General features: G+C 39.5%; 2 protein-coding genes across 9 annotated transcripts in view; one reads left to right on the top strand and one right to left on the bottom strand.

Moving 5' to 3' along the window:
- The window catches only part of DIRAS2 (DIRAS family GTPase 2), a 68,808-nt gene extending 64,289 nt beyond the window's left edge, over window positions 1-4,519 (bottom strand). The window contains exons 1-2 of one of the 4 annotated variants that reach the window (XM_081941636.1): window positions 3,866-4,519; window positions 2,096-3,834 (exon numbers count right to left, since the gene is read on the bottom strand). In XM_081941636.1, coding sequence (XP_081797762.1) covers window positions 2,096-2,103 — 8 coding nt within the window. In that variant the 5' untranslated portion in view covers window positions 2,104-3,834; window positions 3,866-4,519. Of the gene's footprint in view, window positions 1-2,095 lie in introns of all 4 variants that reach the window. The other 3 variants (XM_081941637.1, XM_081941635.1, XR_014174403.1) reach the window with 3 other exon arrangements.
- A 193-nt stretch (window positions 4,520-4,712) lies between these two features.
- The window catches only part of SYK (spleen associated tyrosine kinase), a 55,586-nt gene continuing 40,503 nt past the window's right edge, over window positions 4,713-19,795 (top strand). For 2 of the 5 annotated variants that reach the window (XM_081941633.1, XM_081941630.1), the window contains exons 1-2: window positions 4,713-5,008; window positions 16,980-17,438. In XM_081941633.1, coding sequence (XP_081797759.1) covers window positions 17,031-17,438 — 408 coding nt within the window. In that variant the 5' untranslated portion in view covers window positions 4,713-5,008; window positions 16,980-17,030. Of the gene's footprint in view, window positions 5,009-10,145; window positions 10,312-16,979; window positions 17,439-19,795 lie in introns of all 5 variants that reach the window. The other 3 variants (XM_081941632.1, XM_081941631.1, XM_081941634.1) reach the window with 3 other exon arrangements.

Below are 19,795 nucleotides of genomic sequence, written 5' to 3'. Positions count from 1 at the left end.
ATTAATCTGGAAATACAGGAATAGCAAAGGCTAATTTTGGAAAGAGGAGGAAGCAACACACATAAGAAGCAAGTTAAAGAATTCAAGGAAAGAAATCCATATTAAGTAGAGAACAGATAAAAAAGCAGCTTCATCTTTGTGGCAGGGAGTGCCACTTTTAAAAGAATACGTTAAAGAATTTCCATTGTGTTCTATTTATTGCTACAAACATTTTTCACCAAGATGTTTGTAGTTATAGGCCAACATAATTGGGGGTTACTCAGTGGTGGGTTTCAAAAATTTTTAGAACCTCTTCTGTAGGTGTGGCCTGCTTTGTGGGAGTGGCTTGCCAGCCATGTGACCGGGTGGGAGTGGCTTGCCAGCATAGTGACTGGGTGGCCGTGGCCACCTTGTAAAATGTGGTGAAACTCACTTAACAATGCTCTTGCTTAGCAACCAAAATGTTGGCTCAGGAACTCTGCCATTGAGGCACACAAGTCTTAAAGTTGTCAAGTTACAAGACTCTTGCACATCTAACCCTTTAGAAAAAAAACCCCAGGGGTGTTCAAACTTGACAGCTTTAAGACTTGTGGACTTCAACTCCCAGAATTCCTCCTCTCGCTCTTCATCTTGATGATGTGCGGACGGGTGGGGGGAGGGAGCTGGAACCGGTTCTAAATGGCACTTTAGATTTATGGAACCTCTTCTATAGACGAAGTTAGAACTGGCAGGAACCCACCCCTGGGGTCACTAGGTTGGAAGGCTGATAAGTGTTTTCTCCATCTGTGAATATTGGGGCAGTTGATGTCTTCCAATTCCATTAATAGGTTGCCCTATTGAGAACTGAGTGGGATTAAAATTAAACTATCCCTAATTAAAACAAACACAAGTATAGGAAAGCACAAAAATATCCATGGAGCAAAAATAATACATTTAATTAAAATTAAAATTTGTCCCTTACGTACTCATCCCTGATTATTCATTACAAGATTTAATTAAAATTAAAATTTGTCCCTTACGTACTCATCCCTGATTATTCATTACAAGATCTATAGGAGTAGCTCTCTCCTCCAAGTTAGAAGGAGATGAGCCACATATTTGACAGAAATCCACCTGTCAGAATCCCTTGTTACAGAAAATTGGGAAAATCTGCTAGAGAAGGCTCAATTGATCTTTTTTTTAGTACTGTGACTATTGAATTCTACCTAAGGAAATTCTTGTTTAGCAGAATTGTGTCTTTAATCTTACTTTAAAACATTTGAAGAAACACAGAATTAAATGTTGTGATAGCAAATGGGATCCAAATGTCAGTAAAGGCAATACTCTATGCACAATGAAAGGAACTATTCTAGCAGCATAAGAATTCATCTACACAGAACTACAGGTCCTCAACTTAGAACAGTTCATTTAGTGACTGTTCTAAATTATAACAGCACTGAAAAAAGTGACCATTTTTCACAGTTACAACCTGTATAGCATCCCCTTGATCACATGATCAAAATTCAGATGCTCAGTAACTGGTTCATACTTACAACCATTGTTGTGTCCTGGGAACCTGTGATCTCCTTTTGCGACCTTCAAGCAAAATCAATGGGGAAGCCAGATTCATTTACCAACCAGGTTACTAACTTATCAACTGCAGTGATTCACTTAACAACTGTAGCAAGAAAGGTTGTAAAATAGGGCAAGACTCACTTAACAAATGTCTCACTTAACAACAGAAATTGTGGACTGAATTGTGGTCATAAGTCAAGTGCTACATGAACAGAAAGGAATCATCAATATACAATCCATGAAATATCTGGGTAACACAGAAGAAAGCAAATACTTGTTTTACGAATGATTTATTTTACATAAAGGCTAATACCTTTATTAAATTTAACTTAACTGTTTAATATCAACATCTGAAACTATTTTTCACTCCAGAAACATGAAACAATAAAAGCAGTGTGTTTTTGTATCTATTTCCAATACATTTATTATCATTATTCCTCTTATTCCTGTTAATACAATATAATATCTGAAAGAAACTGACTTAACCAGCTAGTTGGGAAATTATGAAATGACAGGCATCCAGATATTGCATAACTTATCTTAACTTTTTCCCCATTCACACCTTTGCATAGGAGTGGCTGCGAATGCCCTGGCACTCTGGGAATTCACTGCAGGCAAAATTAAAAAGAAATGTTCCTAAACACAATTTCAAAAGAAACACAGCATAAAGCTTTCAAATGTACTATGATACTGCTGTATTTGTTAACTGGAATATATGGAATTGAGTGTCAAATATAGACAATACAGATAGTGCTCGACTTATGACCACAATTGAGTCCAACATTTCCATTGCTAACCTGGACAATGGTTAAGTGAGTTTTTTCCCATTTTACGAACTTTCTTGCCACAGGAGTTAAGTGACTCAATGCAGTTGTTAAATTGGTAACACAATTGGTAAGTGAATCTGACTTCTACATTATTTTTTTAATTATTATTATTATTTTCTCGAATCTGACTTCTACATTAACTTTGCTTGTCAGAAAAGGGGATATCACATAACCCTGGGACACTGCAACCATCAAATTGCCAAGACCAGTTGCCAAGCATCCAGACATTTTGATCACATGACCTGCAATGGTCATAAGAGTGAAAAATGGCCATAAGTTGCTTTTTTTTTTTACTACTGTTGTAACTTTGAACAGTCATTAAACTAATGGTTGTAAGTGGAAGACTACCTGTAAAGGCTAAGGACTATTTTTTTTTAAAGCCCTGATATCCCCCCCCCCCCTCCCTGGGTTCATTTAACATAAACCTAAGCAATTTGATATAGAATGGTTCAGGTTCTTTTCAAGATAATAGCTAAATATGTCTAAAAATATATTACTGTGTGTAATACAGTAATTCAGAACCTGATACAGAACCTCCTCTATCCAACAGTGAAGTTTAACAGACAGACTGTACCTGTTGCCTGATTTTCTTTTCCACCTTTTGTTTTTCTGAATGGCAAAGCAGACAATATTTGGCACTTCAGTGTATTGCCTGGAGGAAAAATTCAGATCTGCAGATGAGAAGGCTGTTTCCATGCTGAATGTGCATGTTGAATAATCAAAGGAAAGACTGAGTAGCAAAAGCGCCATTATTATATTCTTTCTTATGCCTTGGAACAGTGCAAACGTTCAGTAAGAACTAAGGGCAGCAATTGGTCTCTCTTCTTTAGCACACTTATCTACTCCATCCACACTCCCAAAAACAGTGAAAGGAAGCAGTAGATGCTTCTTCCTTCCATGTTGTACTTTTCCTGTCCTCCAAGGAGTAATGGTTGCCATTCACCTGTTTTCTCCTTTAAGGTAAAGGTAAAGGTTCTCCTCGCACAGATGTGCTAGACGTTCCCGACTCTAGAGGGCGGTGCTCATCTCCATTTCAAAGCCAAAGAGCCAGCACTGTCCGAAGATGTCTCCATGGTCATGTGGCCGGTATGAGTAAACACCAAAGGCGCACGGTTACCTTCCCATCAAAGTGGTCCCTATTTTTCTACTTGCACTTTTACATCCTTTCAAGCTGTTAGGTTGGCAGAAGCTGAGACAAGTAACGGGAGCTCACTCCGTTATGCGGCACTAGGGATTCGAACCTCCGAACTGCCAACCTTTCTTCAACAAGCTCAACGTCTTAGCCACTGAGCCACTGCATCCCCGTTTTCTCCTTTACAAAGGTCTATATTCTTGCACTTCCTGTTTCAATTCTCCCATTGCTTGATATGTAAATATGGGTTATTTTGGCTCAGTTCTCATTAGGATGCCATGGAGAGGGGAGAGCACCAGCAAGTGAGTGAATGAGGTGGTTTCTCATCTCTTGATCCATTTTCTAACACACACACACACACACACACACACACACACACACACACGGAGTAAGATGAACTGTTGGCGCTCATGTCTCTGGTTACCAATGTGAGCCCTAGGATCTGACAATCTTGTCAGAGAATAAGCAAGGTGGTACCTTTACTTGCTTTCTTGCACCTTACAAAAATGGGGACAGAAGCAAAAGGAACCCTAGCACCTGCCTATCTGGGAAGCCTCCCCTTAAAACCTTCTTCCTGTACATTAAGTTATGTTAAAAAAGTAAAAGAACAAAGAAGAGTTAGTTTTCCTGTTAGATCACTTCTCATGTCAGATTTTTCTTCTTCATCGGAGCCAGCATAGCAGGCAATCTGAGGAACGAAATCAAACAAATCTTATCAAATCAAGTACCCCCTATTTGTGGTTTTAGGTATCTTGTTTTCAGTTTAAGGGTCTACTGAATAGAACCAGTTAATAAACCTAATAAAATAAGTGGAAGTAATCCAAAAAGTCCATGCCAAGCCACATTGGTTTTAAAAGAAACCTACAATCAGTCTGTTGTTTTTGTAGTAGCATAGTCTGCTACACAGCTACCCTTCTGGAAAGTTTTAAACATAAGCCAAGGTCCTGCGGGTCACCAGTCTTAGAGGCAGGCGGTGGACTGTGACAGCCAATGTTAATTCCGCAAACTTTTCTGCCAGACTCGCAGGCCAAAGCTTGACGTTTGAAAGCGCCACGGAAGTCCTGGAAGCGCCCGATTTGAACAGGTTACTTGCCCACAGCTGGCTCTTTTCCGCTTCTTCTCTAATGGGCCCGAAAGGCTCTTAAGCAAATGAAGACAGCTGCGTCCTTCGTCCGACGAGGAAGTGTTGCTCAGCTAAGCCTCCGCGCTGAGGAAATAGCTGGGGCTGCGAGGGAGAAAATGAGGAAGCGAGCGCTCCACTCATCCTGAACCGACCCGGGGCTTTGGCAGAAGCGCCCAACAGGCGTGGGCAGAAGAGACCCGAAGCGTCGGGGGAGAAGCGCGCCCATTTGGGAACTGGGAGGGAAGCCTCGCCGCCGAGATCCTGAAGGCGCGAACCGACGAGGATTTCACTTGCGAGCGCGTCTCTCCGCAAATTCCCTCCCGCCGCTGCAGAGGCAGGGACTGGTGAGGAGAGGCCCCTGTCGGAGTCTCTTACCACCAGTCGGTTTCTCAAGTAAGAGGCGTTCCTTCCTTCCCGAATTTCCAGAGACGGAGGCGGAGGGGATGACAAAAAGGGGCTTTGGGATTCCCCCCTTTTAGATTAATGTCAGCCAAGATTTGGAGTTGGGTAACTGCGGGAGACGGACGGACGGACGGAGGAGAAGGAGGGGCACCGAGGTCCGACATAAGGTTTCCCTACTTCTTTCAAGTTTAGGGGAGATGAGAGTAACCGGAGGACAATGCCCTCCAAAGCAAGAAATATACCAAAAATTAAAAAAAGGTAGTTTGGAAGGCAGGACGTGGGGATGCGAGGTCGGCCTCGGCATAAACAAGGCAGGGAATGAGTCATTACGGGGAAAGAGGCGTGTCCAGTGTGAAAGAGGAGGATGACAAGACAGCAGGTTCGTCGGGGCGAACTCCTTGAAAAACTCCTTGAAAAACTCCTTGAAAAATCGCGGCTGCGTTAGTTTACAGCAGAGGTCTTCACAAACTTGGCAACTTCAAGGCTTGTGGACTTCAACTCCCAGAATTCTCCAGCCAGCTATGAATTCTGGGAGTTGAAGTCCACAAGTCTTAAAGTTGCCAAGTTTGGGGACCCCTGGTTTACAGTTCTGGCTTCTCTTTCAAAATGGTTGGTTCAATGCAACTGGGCAAAACGGGTCTAAATGGTTGGTGGTCATGATCCAACAAAACTGGAGTTTCACTAGGTTGTGACAGGCTGATGTATGTCTATGGATAGTTATGGATAATAGTTACCTGGACACACAGATAAACATAATCGGTTTTTGAAGAATTTATTTGTGTTGTTTCATACAAGCATTGACAGAACTGAAGTGAAAGCTACATTGCTCCTGAAGTCAACTCAAAATTGCTTTTCTTTGTGAAGGATTTCATAACATACAGACTACAAGTGGAAGTAGCTGGTTTTTGTCAGGCACACTTTTGTTTCTTGTTGCTTTTTTTGTCTCGTTATATTAGCGTTATATTTGACAAAAGTTGCCCTTATAGGCGTGATTTTATCTGCTTGGTGGAGGAATCTTAACACAGCGAGTTGTGCTTCAACAAAAGTAAAACCCAGTAAAAATGCCTCCAGGGCTACACAAGATAGGGAAGTAAAAGAAGCTGTTTAACAATAAGTGTAGAAATAGGGTGGCTTGATGCAGATGGCAGGAAGGGAAACCAGGAATCAGAATAATGTGTACGGAATTGTTGATAATAAACCATCTGCCTACAGGAGGAGAGAATGAAATGGGATTGGAAGTTAAGATCCTAACTTCTTAGGATGTGTTTTGGATGTTTTGTGCCTGTGAGTCAATGTTGACTCCTGGTAACTGCCTGGATCAGTCCCTGCAATTTTCTTTGTCACTGCCTCCTTCCTACAATCCATGGCAGGACTAGAATTCCCGGTTTTTAGCCTGATGTTTTAACTACTGCACCATACTGGCCCTCATATCAACTTAGGAGAAACCTTCAATTTCTTTTGCAGTCTGTATATCATTGTTACTTAAGGACAGTTCTTTTGGAGGGGGGTTCTTTGTTTTTTCTTGTTTTATCCCCTTAGATTGTTCTGCAGAGAAACACCCTCGTGACTTTGAATGGGTACTGCTGACAAATTCTGAAAGTGTGGAACTGGTAGGCTAAGTTACAGGCTAATTTCACTTTTGATTAACTCAGAAATCTGTAGGCCCTATCAAAGTGGGATTCAAGATGGAGTTGCCATCTTCACAGGGGGGAGGCAGTACTTCCTGATGCTGCCATGAGGGGAGTGAGTAAAGAGAGGGCATCTTTCTGTCTGTGCTCCCCCCCAACAAGTCCAAATCTTTCCCCTTTTCTATAAACTGTCCCCATTCGCTCTGCAATTGGTAGACAGCATGTCACCACTGGGTCTAAACAAAGGTTGCAAATTCTTCAATTTAGCTGCTGCATTTGAGATCAGTGATGGTCCTTTCCGAGGGCAGGCAGGTAAGAAAAGAATGAAACAGATATGGTAAGGGAGGCTAGGTAGAAAGAATATTAGGGTGGGATATGGTAGCAGGTTTTGTAGATGTTACTAACGAAAATAGTGACCTTGTACAATGCATTCCAAGTCAATACAGTATCCTGTTGTCCATAGGGAAAACAAACAACTGGGGTTTTGATCTCTTGGACAGATGGAGGGAAAAGAGAAACACAGAGTCCCATGGCTGGATGGAGGCCATTTATCGACTCAATTACCGATATTTGCCCATCTTAAATATACAACTCTGGGGAGCTCACATCAATGAAAAAAGCAGAACTAAAAACAATAAAAATACAGTATAAAACCACATAAAAGATATAAGATCATATTTTATGCATTAAAATGATTCAATAAAATCAACAGCAGTGTTCCAGAAACACTTCGGCAAAATTCAGTATAGCCATTGGCAGTTTCTGCCACACATCTGGATCCCCAAGTCCAGAGGCAAAGCTGCTTCTTCAAAGTCTTGCAGTCTAATCTTGTGAGGGGGGGGGGGATCCCAAAGACCAGGTACCACAATAAAGAAGTTCTCTTCCTGGGCCTGAACAGCTTAGTAGATGAGACCTGGATCATGCCTCTCCTACTGGGCGAAATGGGATAGATAGATACAGTATAACTAGGCAGAGGTGATTCATCCATTAATCTGATTTAACTGTAACACCACAGGTTGCTGACCTTTCTTAGAGTTTATCTTGGGGAAAGACTGATTGAATCATTAAGGGAGAAAAAATTACAACAGTCCTGAGAAAGTATGAAAAAGAAATTCAAAATAACCCTGCCTTACTATAGGTAACCAGGCAACATGAATGCAGACCATAAATAACCAGGGTTGATTACATGCAAATATTTGGATTACTTCAGCCCGTGTAATGAACATGTTATGGGCAATTATTTTCCATCCCCTTAATACAGGGGTGTCCAAACTTGGGAACTTTAAGACTTGTGGACTTCAACTCCCAGAATTCCCCAGCCAGCTGGCTGGGGAATTCTGGGAGTTGAAGTCCACAAATCTTAAAGTTCCCAAGTTTGGACACCCCTGCCTTAATATATCCTTTAAACCTTACGTTTTTAAATTAATTTAACAACTCTGTTGACACATACAATTTTGCTGCAAAATGACAAAGGTGTACATTTTTTCTTCAAACTAATTTTATTGAATTTCATAAGACTATCTAATCTTAGTGCGTGAAAACATTGTGTGTGTGTGCACCTGCATGCTTTTCAGTCCGTCTTGGCTCCTGGAAATTGTCTGGACAAGTCCCTGCAGTTTTCTTGCTACCATTTTTGCAAGTGGTTTGCCATTGCTTTTGCCAAAGTCAACCAGCTGACAACAATACTGTATGCAAGTACATTGGTTATACTGAGATCCAATAATGAGTCTCAAAACAGGTATCTATGACTTTTTCAGTAAACAGTGAGAAGAGGGAAGGGGCTTGGACCTAATTCCTAATTCTGCTAATGGGATATAAGACTCCCCCTCCATTTTTCTGTGAGGCCTGAGTTTCAGGCTCCAGTCAATGTTTTTCAGGTAATGGTCATGTGGCAAACCTCCTTATCTGGTCTACTCCAAACCCTATAAATATTCATTCATTATATGTTTGGTTGTTTTTCAGACCAGTACAAGAATACATAGGGATGAGAGAACATTTTGTTTAGTTAAGATCTTTCAATGAAAAGTTAGCAAAAATTACAGATTTATTTATATATGGGAGGGGCCAAATCTGAGATAAAAAGACTAGCGAAGAAATCAAAATTAACAATCTTATTTATTGGTTTTATTTATTTTGAATCAGTGTGGATTGCATTTTATCGGTCATTACTTGTATGAGCACAGTTTTAAATTACAAAAGTTGCTTTTCCTGAAATTTGTAATTAACTACGTGATGCCACTGTTTGAGGGGGTCCAAAGGCCAGTAGGTTGTCAGATAAGACAACAAAACATTTGTGCCCTTCACTAGACTAATCCAGCAGCATAGGCCTGAATCACATCCAGTATCTCTGCTCCATTGTGGCTGAGTTTTAAATAGAAGTACTGTATCATGTAACTGGATCTGCAAGACAATACTGTAAGTCAAATTTTAGACTCTGCTACCTTTACCTCAAGGTTTTCAATAGTCATAATAACACTTTTAGTTATGTTTAATAAGGTTTATGTTAAAAACCTCTGAGGATGTCACAGAAGCACAGAAATTTCGTCAGATATTTGCGTTCAGAATGGAAAGAGAGTACTGATTACAAAGAAATTCAATCTTGGAAACTCCCCTGTCAGACCATATGAAGCTTGCTGGGACCAATAGGAAGAGGCATTGTCTTAGATACTAGCTTCAGCTATAATGGTTTCCATCAAGGTCCTCTGTTCCGGCGGGGACAGAGGTTTAATCTCATTGGTCGAAGGATCTGACAGCTCCCTATAAAAGGGCTGCTGTCAGACTCAACCTTCACTGGATTGTACATAGTTGCTACTGAGTTAATAAAGAGCTGTTGTTACCGTTAGCCTGTGTGTGCCTTTTCATTACCCGATCTAACACATTGGACATTATGTTGAAAGAAGCCTAAGATGCACTGAAGGACCTTCCCCAAAGTAGTTTCTAATTTATTCCAGTAAAGGTATTAACCCAAAATGAAACCAGCCGAAAGGGAAGTATTCAGAAGATATTTGTTTAGGGAGAATTAAAAAAAAGAAATAAACACTTACTCCTTCCTCAATTTACCCTGCCATCTGGAGACTCTGTACCCTTTAAATTCAGTAATTTTAATTTTCAACCACAGAGATAGTTCAAAATACTGTGCTTGAGAATTATTTATGTGCATAGCCTCAGTTCTAGGGGTGTAGATGGTTCTTGTCCTCAGTCCATGGGTCAGCAAAAATAGATACCCAAGTTATCCAACTGATGAACAGCTTTTAATTTGAAGATGCAAAATATTCATTATTATTATTCTGCATAAACACACACACACATATAGACTGTATAGTAATTCTGTGATAAAATCTCTTCTATTTTTTTTAACATTGTCTTTCAATTTGGTTTGTTTAACTTTTTTTAAATTGATGTAATATTTTTGGTGACATTCATATTGAGTAGAATGCCAGGATTTTGCAACTAATTAGGAGGAGGAAGTATTTGTTAATGTAGCTTGTCTCTTATTGTAGATTTCTGCCTGTGTCCTCTTTGATCTTTTATGTTTGATCAATCCCATGGGAATATTTCTGAAGGAAACATATGGCTTTTTCAGACCAAGAATGTGGGAGATTTCAGAGCAGTAGAGTGATGCGTAACAATAATAAATCAAATCCTCTGCAACTTTGCAACATTAAAGTAAGCTCAAAATTCATCATGTGTTATTGCTGTACATCCATGATTGTGGAGGTTGAAGTGGGTGGACTTTAGCTGTTGTGTTAGACTATAGTGACTATATATTGTGCTGTTGGGCTATAGTGACATGCTTAATAGGAATATTTTCACTTACATTGAGGAACATTCAGATCAATACATACATAATTTTAAGATCACTTTGTTCCACTTGATTTTCTTGATTTTCATGGGTAAAGTTTTATTTTTGCTTACTGCTCTATTGGCTCTGACATTAGGTATACCTTTTAATGGTCATGTATTGATTCCCTGAGGTGCTGGCTCTACATTTTCACATATATGCAAATTATTACAGTTTCCTTATGCTGTGCTTGATGAGTTTTGTTGCTTTTTATCAGTTTGTTCACAGAATTGTCAGATAATTGATATTGTATCAGGTGTGGATTCCTGCCAGTTCTAACCTCTTCTATAAAAGAGGTTCCTTAAATCTACAGTGCCGTTTAGAACCGGTTCCAGCTCCCTCCCACCACCCATCCACACATCATCAAGATGAAGAGCGAGAGGAGGAATTCTGGAAGTTGAAGTCCACAAGTCTTAAAGCTGTCAAGTTTGAACACCCCTGGGGTTATTTTTTTCTAAAGGGTTAGGGGTGCAAGGGTCTTGTACCTTGACAGCTTTAAGACTTGCGTGCTTCAAATGCCAGAGTTTCTGAGCCAACATTTTGGTTGCTAAGCAAGAGCATTGTTAAGTGAGTTTCACCACATTTTACAAGTTGGCCACACCCACCCAGTCACATTGCTGGCAAGCCACTCCCACCCAGTCACATGGCTGGCAAGCCACTCCCACAAAGGCCACACCTACAGAAGAGGTTTTAAAAAAAATTGAAACTCACCACTGTATTGTATGTATTGTGAAATAGAAAATCCAGGTTTTAAGGTTAAGATATAGAATATTGGCTTCACAAAAAATAAACTCAGTCAGGACCCACCACCCATAATTCCATTTAATTAATTTATATGTCTATGTATACATTCTGGTTATAATCTGTTGTGTGAATATGACAGATCTGTCATTTGATTACCTTTGAAATAATTATATGAGAACCAGTTAAGGCACCCAGCTAGAAACCAGGAAACCATGAGTTCTAGTTCCAATTTAGACACCAAATCAACTGATTTTCACAGGATGTGTTCAAGCAGAGCCTGGACAGCCATCTGTCTCTCACTCTGCATTCTGCTTTATACATTAAGATATTTGGTAGGCGAAGTTCAGAGCCATTCTTCCTCTCCTCTGCTATACTGTAAACTTCATAAATAACATCTTATTTTCAATATTAAACATTATCTTCAGGAGAATGAAATGTAGCTAACACGTTTGGGAAAGTGTTGGCTTTTTCATGTAGTGTTGGATTGCTAGCATTACCAAATTACTTATAAAAATAGATGAAGGGAGATGGGCTATTAAAATTCTCAGGGGATTTTTCTTTTATTTTACTGATTGACATATTTTGCTAATTGTAACTATAATCCTGACCCTTCAGTTGCTAAAATACTTCTGGTTTTTGTCTGAAAACACTTTTTCCTTTCTAAGTTTTCATCTTAAAAAATATTTTAAAAATAGGGGTTTCTTTTCCTAAAAAAATTAACTGGCTTTCTTAATTTGGTACTTGAAATTTGGCATGTCTTATTGATGCCAACTTCTATTAAATACGCATAAGACTCCCAATAATTTAAAAAGCATTATTTATTGTTAACAATTATGTATTATTTTAGCTTGTGCAAGATAGGATATTATGTCTATGCAAGAATTTTAATTTAATCATATTTACTTTCAAATGAAATTCAATTATTGGCTGAAGAATATTGTCATGTTGCATATTTTCTTTCTCTTTGTATATATCTGGAAATACTTCCAAAACATGCAGGTAAATTTTTTGAGGAGGATGAAATACATATAGCTGGACTTTAGTACAAAATTGATAACTGCCTACCTATTCTTCTTGAAAAGATAACATATAGCTTTTAATTAAAAAGGCATATCATATTTTTGTTGCATTCACCTAAGGATTGATGTATGGTATTAGTTTGGGGGAGGGAGTTGAAAATTATAATAAAAGACCTGTGGAAAAAAATTGTACTAATTGCCTAATTTAGGACAAATCTGTTCTCTGATGTTCACATTTTTAAAAGGACATTTTCATTCTGTCCCATTTCAACTTCAGTTTGTAAGAGGTTTGTCTGCTCATAATTTTGCCTTTTTATACAGTAACTACATTTATAAAATACATCTATACATGTATTTTATTCTCTATATATAAAAGCAAAATACCACTCATGCATCATCACAAAATCTCCAGAACCGTAAAACCTAAAAACTTGAAATTTGGCATGTGTGTTCCTCTTGGCATCTAGGTGCTCACTAAGAAAGGATTTTTCAAAATGACCATCAGATCATTAGTAATTCTTATATTATTATTAACACACTCTGATGCTAAGCAGTTAGACATTCTACTCCCCCTCCCCACCTGAAAAGAACTCTGTTCCAACTGCCACTTGGGCATGGGCATGGCCAGTGTGTCATTCATCCGGCCTGTGGGCTGGGAGTTTAGACATTCTACTCCCCCTCCCCACCTGAAAAATGCTTTGATGCTAAGGAGTTAGACTGAGAGAGAGATGGGGATAGGAGAGGATCATCCAGTCTGAGAGGGAGAAGGGAAGAGGAGAGGCTGATAGTAACTACTCATTAATTTTCAAGCTGTTTAAGTGTCGATTTATCAAGCCACTTACATAGTTTCATAACAGAGCATGGGTATACAGCTAGTGTGTACATATTTGTATAATTCCTCCCACTCCATCCTACATCATTTATCCATGTATATATTTTTATCTTATTTTTTGTTCTCCCCCACCCCACTGCAAATCTCTTAAGAATCATTTTAAAATAATACTCATCAGTTATTAATATTGCCAGATCACCAGTTAATTTAGAAACTATGAATTTTTAACTTAAAATGAAGTTAAACTGAGTAAGGCTAAAATAATTTTAAAAGGATACTGCAGGAGCTCTCAGCCCATCTTAGCAATATGGTTGGCATACAAATTTGATAAAATAAAAAAATAGAATATAAGTTTCTAAGGAATAGTCCAAAGATACAGTCATAACTGCAGAATTCTAAGTAAACACAGGTTTATATCATTCAGCAGCTCTTAGAATAAAAGAGCAATTGATGTTTTAGAACGCTTAGTACATCAATGGTATATATGTCTGAGTTATGTGCACCAGTATAGACAAACTGTTTGCTTGTATTCATATGCAAACAATTCACACTTCAGTGAATAAAGCTAAGCTAGGAAGTTCTTGATTCAGAACAGATGTGCAGATTTGTACATGTACCTATAAACGTTTAAGGAAAGTGCATTCTTTGAGCATGTATGCAATAGAAGGATGGTGAATTATCTAAATTATTAACATAATTCTCAATGGATAATCATTTTAGTTCAAATGCTTCTTTCACCTGAGTTAACCTAGGGTAAGATGAAAATTATTAGGGCAAAATTATTTTGGGATTTTCACTGTATTGGGAATTAATTTGATGATCCAAAACATGTCAATAAATTTTTTTTTTTTCAAAAAGTTTTATTGGTTTTTTAAAAAACATTTATGTGGAAAAGGGTAGGTGGAATTACAAATTTTGGCAGTTGCAAATGCGGCAGACGCCCCCTCCCTCCAAACTCCTAGATTACATCAAAATATCAAATCTTAATACATAATCATAAAAAGTCAGCATCTTGATTCTAGAAAGAATAATTTTCAATCAATTTATATAATTATAATATATAGTCTAGTTATAAATTCATTTTTACTTTCGGTCTGTTTATAACATTGTGATTTTCTTATTTATTTTTGTGATCTGAGCTTTCTTGGTGTTGCCCCTTCACCCCCCGCTGGCAGAGCTCCGGCCCCTCCCGTGTCCTGCGTGACCGTTGTGGTGTCTTCTGTTTTTTCTAGGTTGGCTTTATTTTTTTCCATAAAGGCCTGTGCCTCTATGGGTGTATTAATTCTGATTCTTGTCTCCTCCCAGAATATCAGCATACCTTCAGGCATCAACCATCTAAACCACACCCCCTTCTGGTATAATTTATTCGCCAATTGCGAATAATTTTTCCTTTTTTCCCTAATTTTTTTGGGAATCTGCTTTAGAATGGTTATCTCCCTGTCACAGTATGTCAATGTTTGCCCCCTTTGCACACCCAGAATTTCATCTCTTGTGGTTTTCCTAAGGAATTTAATGTGAACCTCCCTGGGTACATTATGTGTTCTGGCATATGCTGAATTCACTCTATAAGCTAGGTCTATCTCCCATTCCATCTGCTGTTTATCTTTGTGTATGTATTCAGCTAGAATATTAGTCATAATGTCCCTTATGTTTTCCCCATCTGCTTCTATTACATTTTGAAATCTAAGATAAAAGGACATTCTCTCAATCTCTATTTTCATTTGTTGGATGTCAAGTTCTTTGTTCCCCTTCTGTAAAGCCTCTACCCCCCCCTCGCCTCCGCCACCCCACCCTCCACAAGGTCCAGTCTCTGTGAGTTCTTAAAGATTTGGGCTTGGTTCTGCTTAATTTCATCTTTCATTTCCCTTAACTGTTTCTTAATTTCCTCCTGGCCCTGTAGAATTTGTTGAAGCATTTGTTGAAAGTCTATCTCTGTAGTCTTGGGTTGCATCAGTTCTGTTATCTTTGACTGTGTAGCTGGGCTAGACGTTGCAGACGTTGAGGCAGAAGTAGCAAATCCAGGCTTTCCAGGAGGTGGTCTTTTTGAAGACATGGTTTTTAAAGCAAGGAAATCAGTCAAAATAGAGACTGGGCAGCTGGAGAAGTAGAGCAGGCAGGCGAATCCAGAAGGCAGAGGATCCAAACAGATGGGGATTTCTTTAGTCAGTCTAGCAATAGATGAAAATTTTTTCCCAAAGAGTTCAGAAAAAAACAATCCACAAGAGATTCCTCTGGGTGACTCGGAGACAAAGACCGGAAGCCTGAATTTTAAAGGTGGAGTCAGGTTTCACAGTTCATGAAGACAACGGAAGTGTGCCATCTTGCCCTGCCAGCTTTGGGCTCAGAGGCGTAATAAAGTTTTAAAAGTTCAGAAAGTTCTCAGTTCACCCATAGATTCTGGAGCTAAGTCCAATGAAAGTCACTTTTATGAGGGTGAGGCATCATTAGTTGGCTCTCCCCCCTCCTCCTTCCCCTGAGGGCGAAAGCAAAATCTTCTCAAGCCGCTTGTCCAAGGGAGGGGGGGAAATCCCCCTCCCTCTAGCCGCACCTCTAGCAAAAGTCCGAAAGTTTAACTTTTTTTTTAAAAAAAGATGCTGAAAAGTCCATAAATTCAAGATAGAGGGAATGGAGAAGGGAAGCCTCTCACCACATTGCCGCTGCTTCGTTCAATAGCACGTTCTCCGATCGGCATGGGGCGAGGCGCGCGCACACGGGCGCCCTCCGAGACTGCTCCCCGGTGCCTAGAACGAAGCGGAGAAGCCCCCGCCAGCCGACGCCGACGCCAGGACCCTCCGCGAGCCGTTCCCTCGGCAGGACACCTCTCCGGGGCGTCCTGTGCCCCCCCAGAAGCGGGGGAAGCCCACCGGGAGAGCGGGAGCAGGCAAAGGCTTGCCTGTCGCCGTAGCCGCCGGAACCGGAAGTCTTGTCAATAAATTTTAAAAATTATTTCCAGTTCAATGGAATGTTGAAAAGAAAAAGACATAAAGGGATTTGGGAAACTTTCAGCTAAATAAATATTTTAAAAAACTGAAGCAAATTATGTGGGCAAAGAAGTTGGCAGAAGAAGCATTGAGATAAGAAGTGGGCCAGGGCTAGCCAGGAGTTTTAGTTAAAAAAGAAATTTAGTAATATTTTCCTGAATGCTTTTCCTGAGGAGATAGAAGAGCTGAAGGGAACGTCATGTTATATATTTGAATATATAGTCTACATACAGCCATTTGAATGATAAGCAGATGATGGAAAAATAATTCAACACACAAATGTTTGCAATGGTGCATATTTTTCATCGACTTAACAAAAGTGGAATTCAGCTGGGACACTTAAGAATGGAAAAGGTTCTACTATCTCCTAAGCTCCTGTCAGGTTATCCTTAAGCTGCTGGAATCAGTTTTTGCTCATGTGGGGTACTTGTTCTATTATAAGTCCCTTCCCTCTTTTGACCAAGAGTGAAAGTATTATTAAAGTGTTGGAAGGCATTTCAGAAGCCACAGAATCAGTAATGGTTTTCTCTTACCTTCGCTACCCGTTCGGAATGCACAGAGCATCCGTGATGACATCTGGGCAGGTGGGTGGAGCCTCCCGCCACCATTGCTGGTTTGCCCGAACAAGGGCGAACCACCTCTGCACAGAATGCTTTCTCTTTCGTGTTTATTTTCTGGCACTGCATTGCTTACTCCTGTACCAGAGCATTACGAGCATATTGTTGGCGGTAAAAATATTGTTTCCCTTTGATTTTTATGATTATGATTCGTTGATTATCTCTCAACTCATGATCGCATTGTAAATATATTTCCATCTCCAGGTTTCAATAAGATCATCGAGGTAGCATACAGAATAACATACATTTATACAAAAGCGTCACTAACTTCTTTTGTTTTTTAAAAAAACATCTTTCTAGGTGTAATATAGCCTCAAAAGCAGACAAGCAAAGAGAAGTAGTGGGAGAAAAATGGCAAGTTATGATTCTGTTAGCCACCTATCCTATTTTTTTGGCAACATCACACGTGAAGAGGCTGAAGATTATCTGTTGCAAGGAGGACTAAACAATGGACTGTACTTACTGCGACAGAGCCGAAACTATCTGGGTGGTTTTGCTTTGTCTCTGGCAAACAATGGAAAGGTTTATCATTATACCATTGAGAGGGAAATTAATGGCACTTATGCTATTACTGGAGGGAAATCCCACCGGAGTCCTGTGGAACTCATTGACTACCACTCAGATGAAATCGATGGTCTCGTATGTTTACTCAGGAAACCATGTAATCGCCCGCCAGGAGTGGAACCAAAGACAAGTCAATTTGAGGACTTGAAGGAAAATCTAATCAAAGAATACGTTAAACAAACCTGGAATTTATATGTAAGAATTTTTTTTTGTCCTTTTCTGTACATCTATGGAGATTCTCAGTCACGGTTGTCCCAAAGATGCTTTTTCAACCGTGGCAATTGGCATTTGGCAACCATGGCAATTGGCATTTCTGGTTTTTCTTTGAAGATGTTTCGCTTCTCATCCAAGAAGTTTCCTCAGAGCTGAAGAAGCTTCTTGGATGAGAAGCGAAACATCTTCAAAGAAAAAAACAGAAACGCCAGTTGCCTCTTGAAAAAGCACCTTTGGGATTCCTTTTCTGTAGTTTTTCCTCTTTTGCTTTTGGGAGGATAGTGGCTATAGTTGGTCAAGTAGCCAAGACCATGTCATATATGTGGACAAAGCTAGGATGTCCAATTTTTCTTCAGTTTTGGAATGGAAATTGAAGTTGGTTCCTATACTGTATTTGTTCAGTATAGACATCCTCAAGTTAAAATCATCCATTTAGCAACCTTTCGAAGTCCCAACAGCACTGAAAAAGTGACTTATCATCAGTCCTCACAGTAATGACTGTCATAGTATCCCATAATCACATGATTAAAATCCAGACACTTGACAACCACCATATATTTATTACAATTGCAGCATTCCAAGGTCATGTACCGTAATCATCATTTGTGACATTCCTCCGCAGCTTCTGACAAGCAAGTCAATGATGGAAACTGGAGTTTCTCTCTTAATGACTAAAACCACAACTTGTAATAGCATGCTTGTTGCACTCCCTAATTAACATACTACTATTGCTGGGTAGCACATTTTTTCTTTTAATTTGAGAATGGATTTCAGAATACCTGGAATGTTCCAGTTATACATACATGTAAATCAATTGGTCATTTTGGAAACATTGACCATGTTATTTCCAGGCAACATTTATTCACATATTTTTTTACTTTCAGATATATTGCATTATTCTCCATGTTTCAAATTTGTTCTCATAAAAACATTCCTGTTGGAGCCGACTAAGATCCATCTTGGTCCAGCATTTCCTTTTTCACGGTGTCCAACCAAATGTGTCTGGGCTGCTGTCTTACTGATGTTTCTGTGCAGCTGGTATTTGGGACATGCTAAAATTTGTAACCCTTGATAGACTCTAATCTTTAGGATGTGGTAGAACAGGGGTATCCAAACTTGGGAATTTTAAGACTTGTGGACTTCAATTCCCAGAATTCCCCAGCCAGCTATGCTGGCTGGGGAATTCTGGGAGTTGAAGTCCACAAGTCTTAAAGTTCCCAAGTTTGGACACCCCTGTGCTAGAACATCTTCTGATAATACAGTGTGCTTTGGATGTACCCAATTTCTACCCTGGGAAAGTCAGTACAGGTTCAGGTATCATTCCAACAAGTAGTTCTCAACTTATGACCCCAGTAGGGACCAGAACTTTCATCGATAAGTGAGGCAGTTCTTAAGTAAGTCGCACCCAATGTTAGAACTTTTTTTTGCTGCAGTCATTAACTGTATCACCACAGTTGTTAAGTGAACCCAAATTCTCCCGTTGACTTTGCTTGTCGGAGGCCCCTTATGAAGGTTGCAAATGGCGATCATGTGACAATGGGAAATTGCAACTTTCATAAATATCTGTCAGTTGCCAAGTGCCCGAATTTTGATCATGCAACTACAGAGGTGCTGCAATGTGATAAATATGAGGACTGGCTGTAAGTCAGTTTTTTTCAGCCCATCATAACTTTGAATGATCAATAAATGAATGGTTATAAATCAAAGAGTATATATCTTCTACAGCAGGGTTGTCAAACTTGTGGCATCATATCATCATGTGACTTCCCCCTCCCTTTGCTAAACCAGGGGTTGGTGTGGCCAGCCCAGGACACATCCGGCCCTTGGGCCACGAGTTTGACACCCTTGTTCTACAGCAAAGGCAGGTACAAAGTATTAATTTAGTTTTTCTGCAAACTCATATTCTCTAGCATTTATTTCACTGCTTTGTCACCATAGTCTAGGTGATTACCTAAACTGGTAAAGTTGGCTGATATCCAACTTTAAATATGAATTTCAAAATTCTTGTTTAATGATTTTGTAATTCATTTCTCAGTTATTTTAAATTTTATTTGCATTATTTATTATGACTTTACACCATCTCTGTCAGGGTTTATAATATCACAATCATTTCACAGTACTGCTTGTGCAGGCAGAAGTTAGAAAACACCACTTTTATTAAGGGACAAGGGAAAAAAATGGACAGACTGCCCTTGCAGTGAACCAATGATGGTTGAGAGCAATATCATATTTTCAACTCCTCAGAAAAAGATTAGTGAGGTAAATTTCTCTCAGGGCAAGCCAGACATTCAGATGATCTCTAAAAGTTACGCTGAAAGTTCTACACTCAGAATGTTTAT

The sequence above is a fragment of the Natrix helvetica genome, assembly GCF_964273705.1.
Source record: "Natrix helvetica genome assembly, chromosome: 2".
NCBI classification, from domain to species: domain Eukaryota; kingdom Metazoa; phylum Chordata; class Lepidosauria; order Squamata; family Natricidae; genus Natrix; species Natrix helvetica.
Note: the sequence above shows the minus strand (reverse complement) of the source record. Positions and strands in the feature narration are given on the sequence as shown.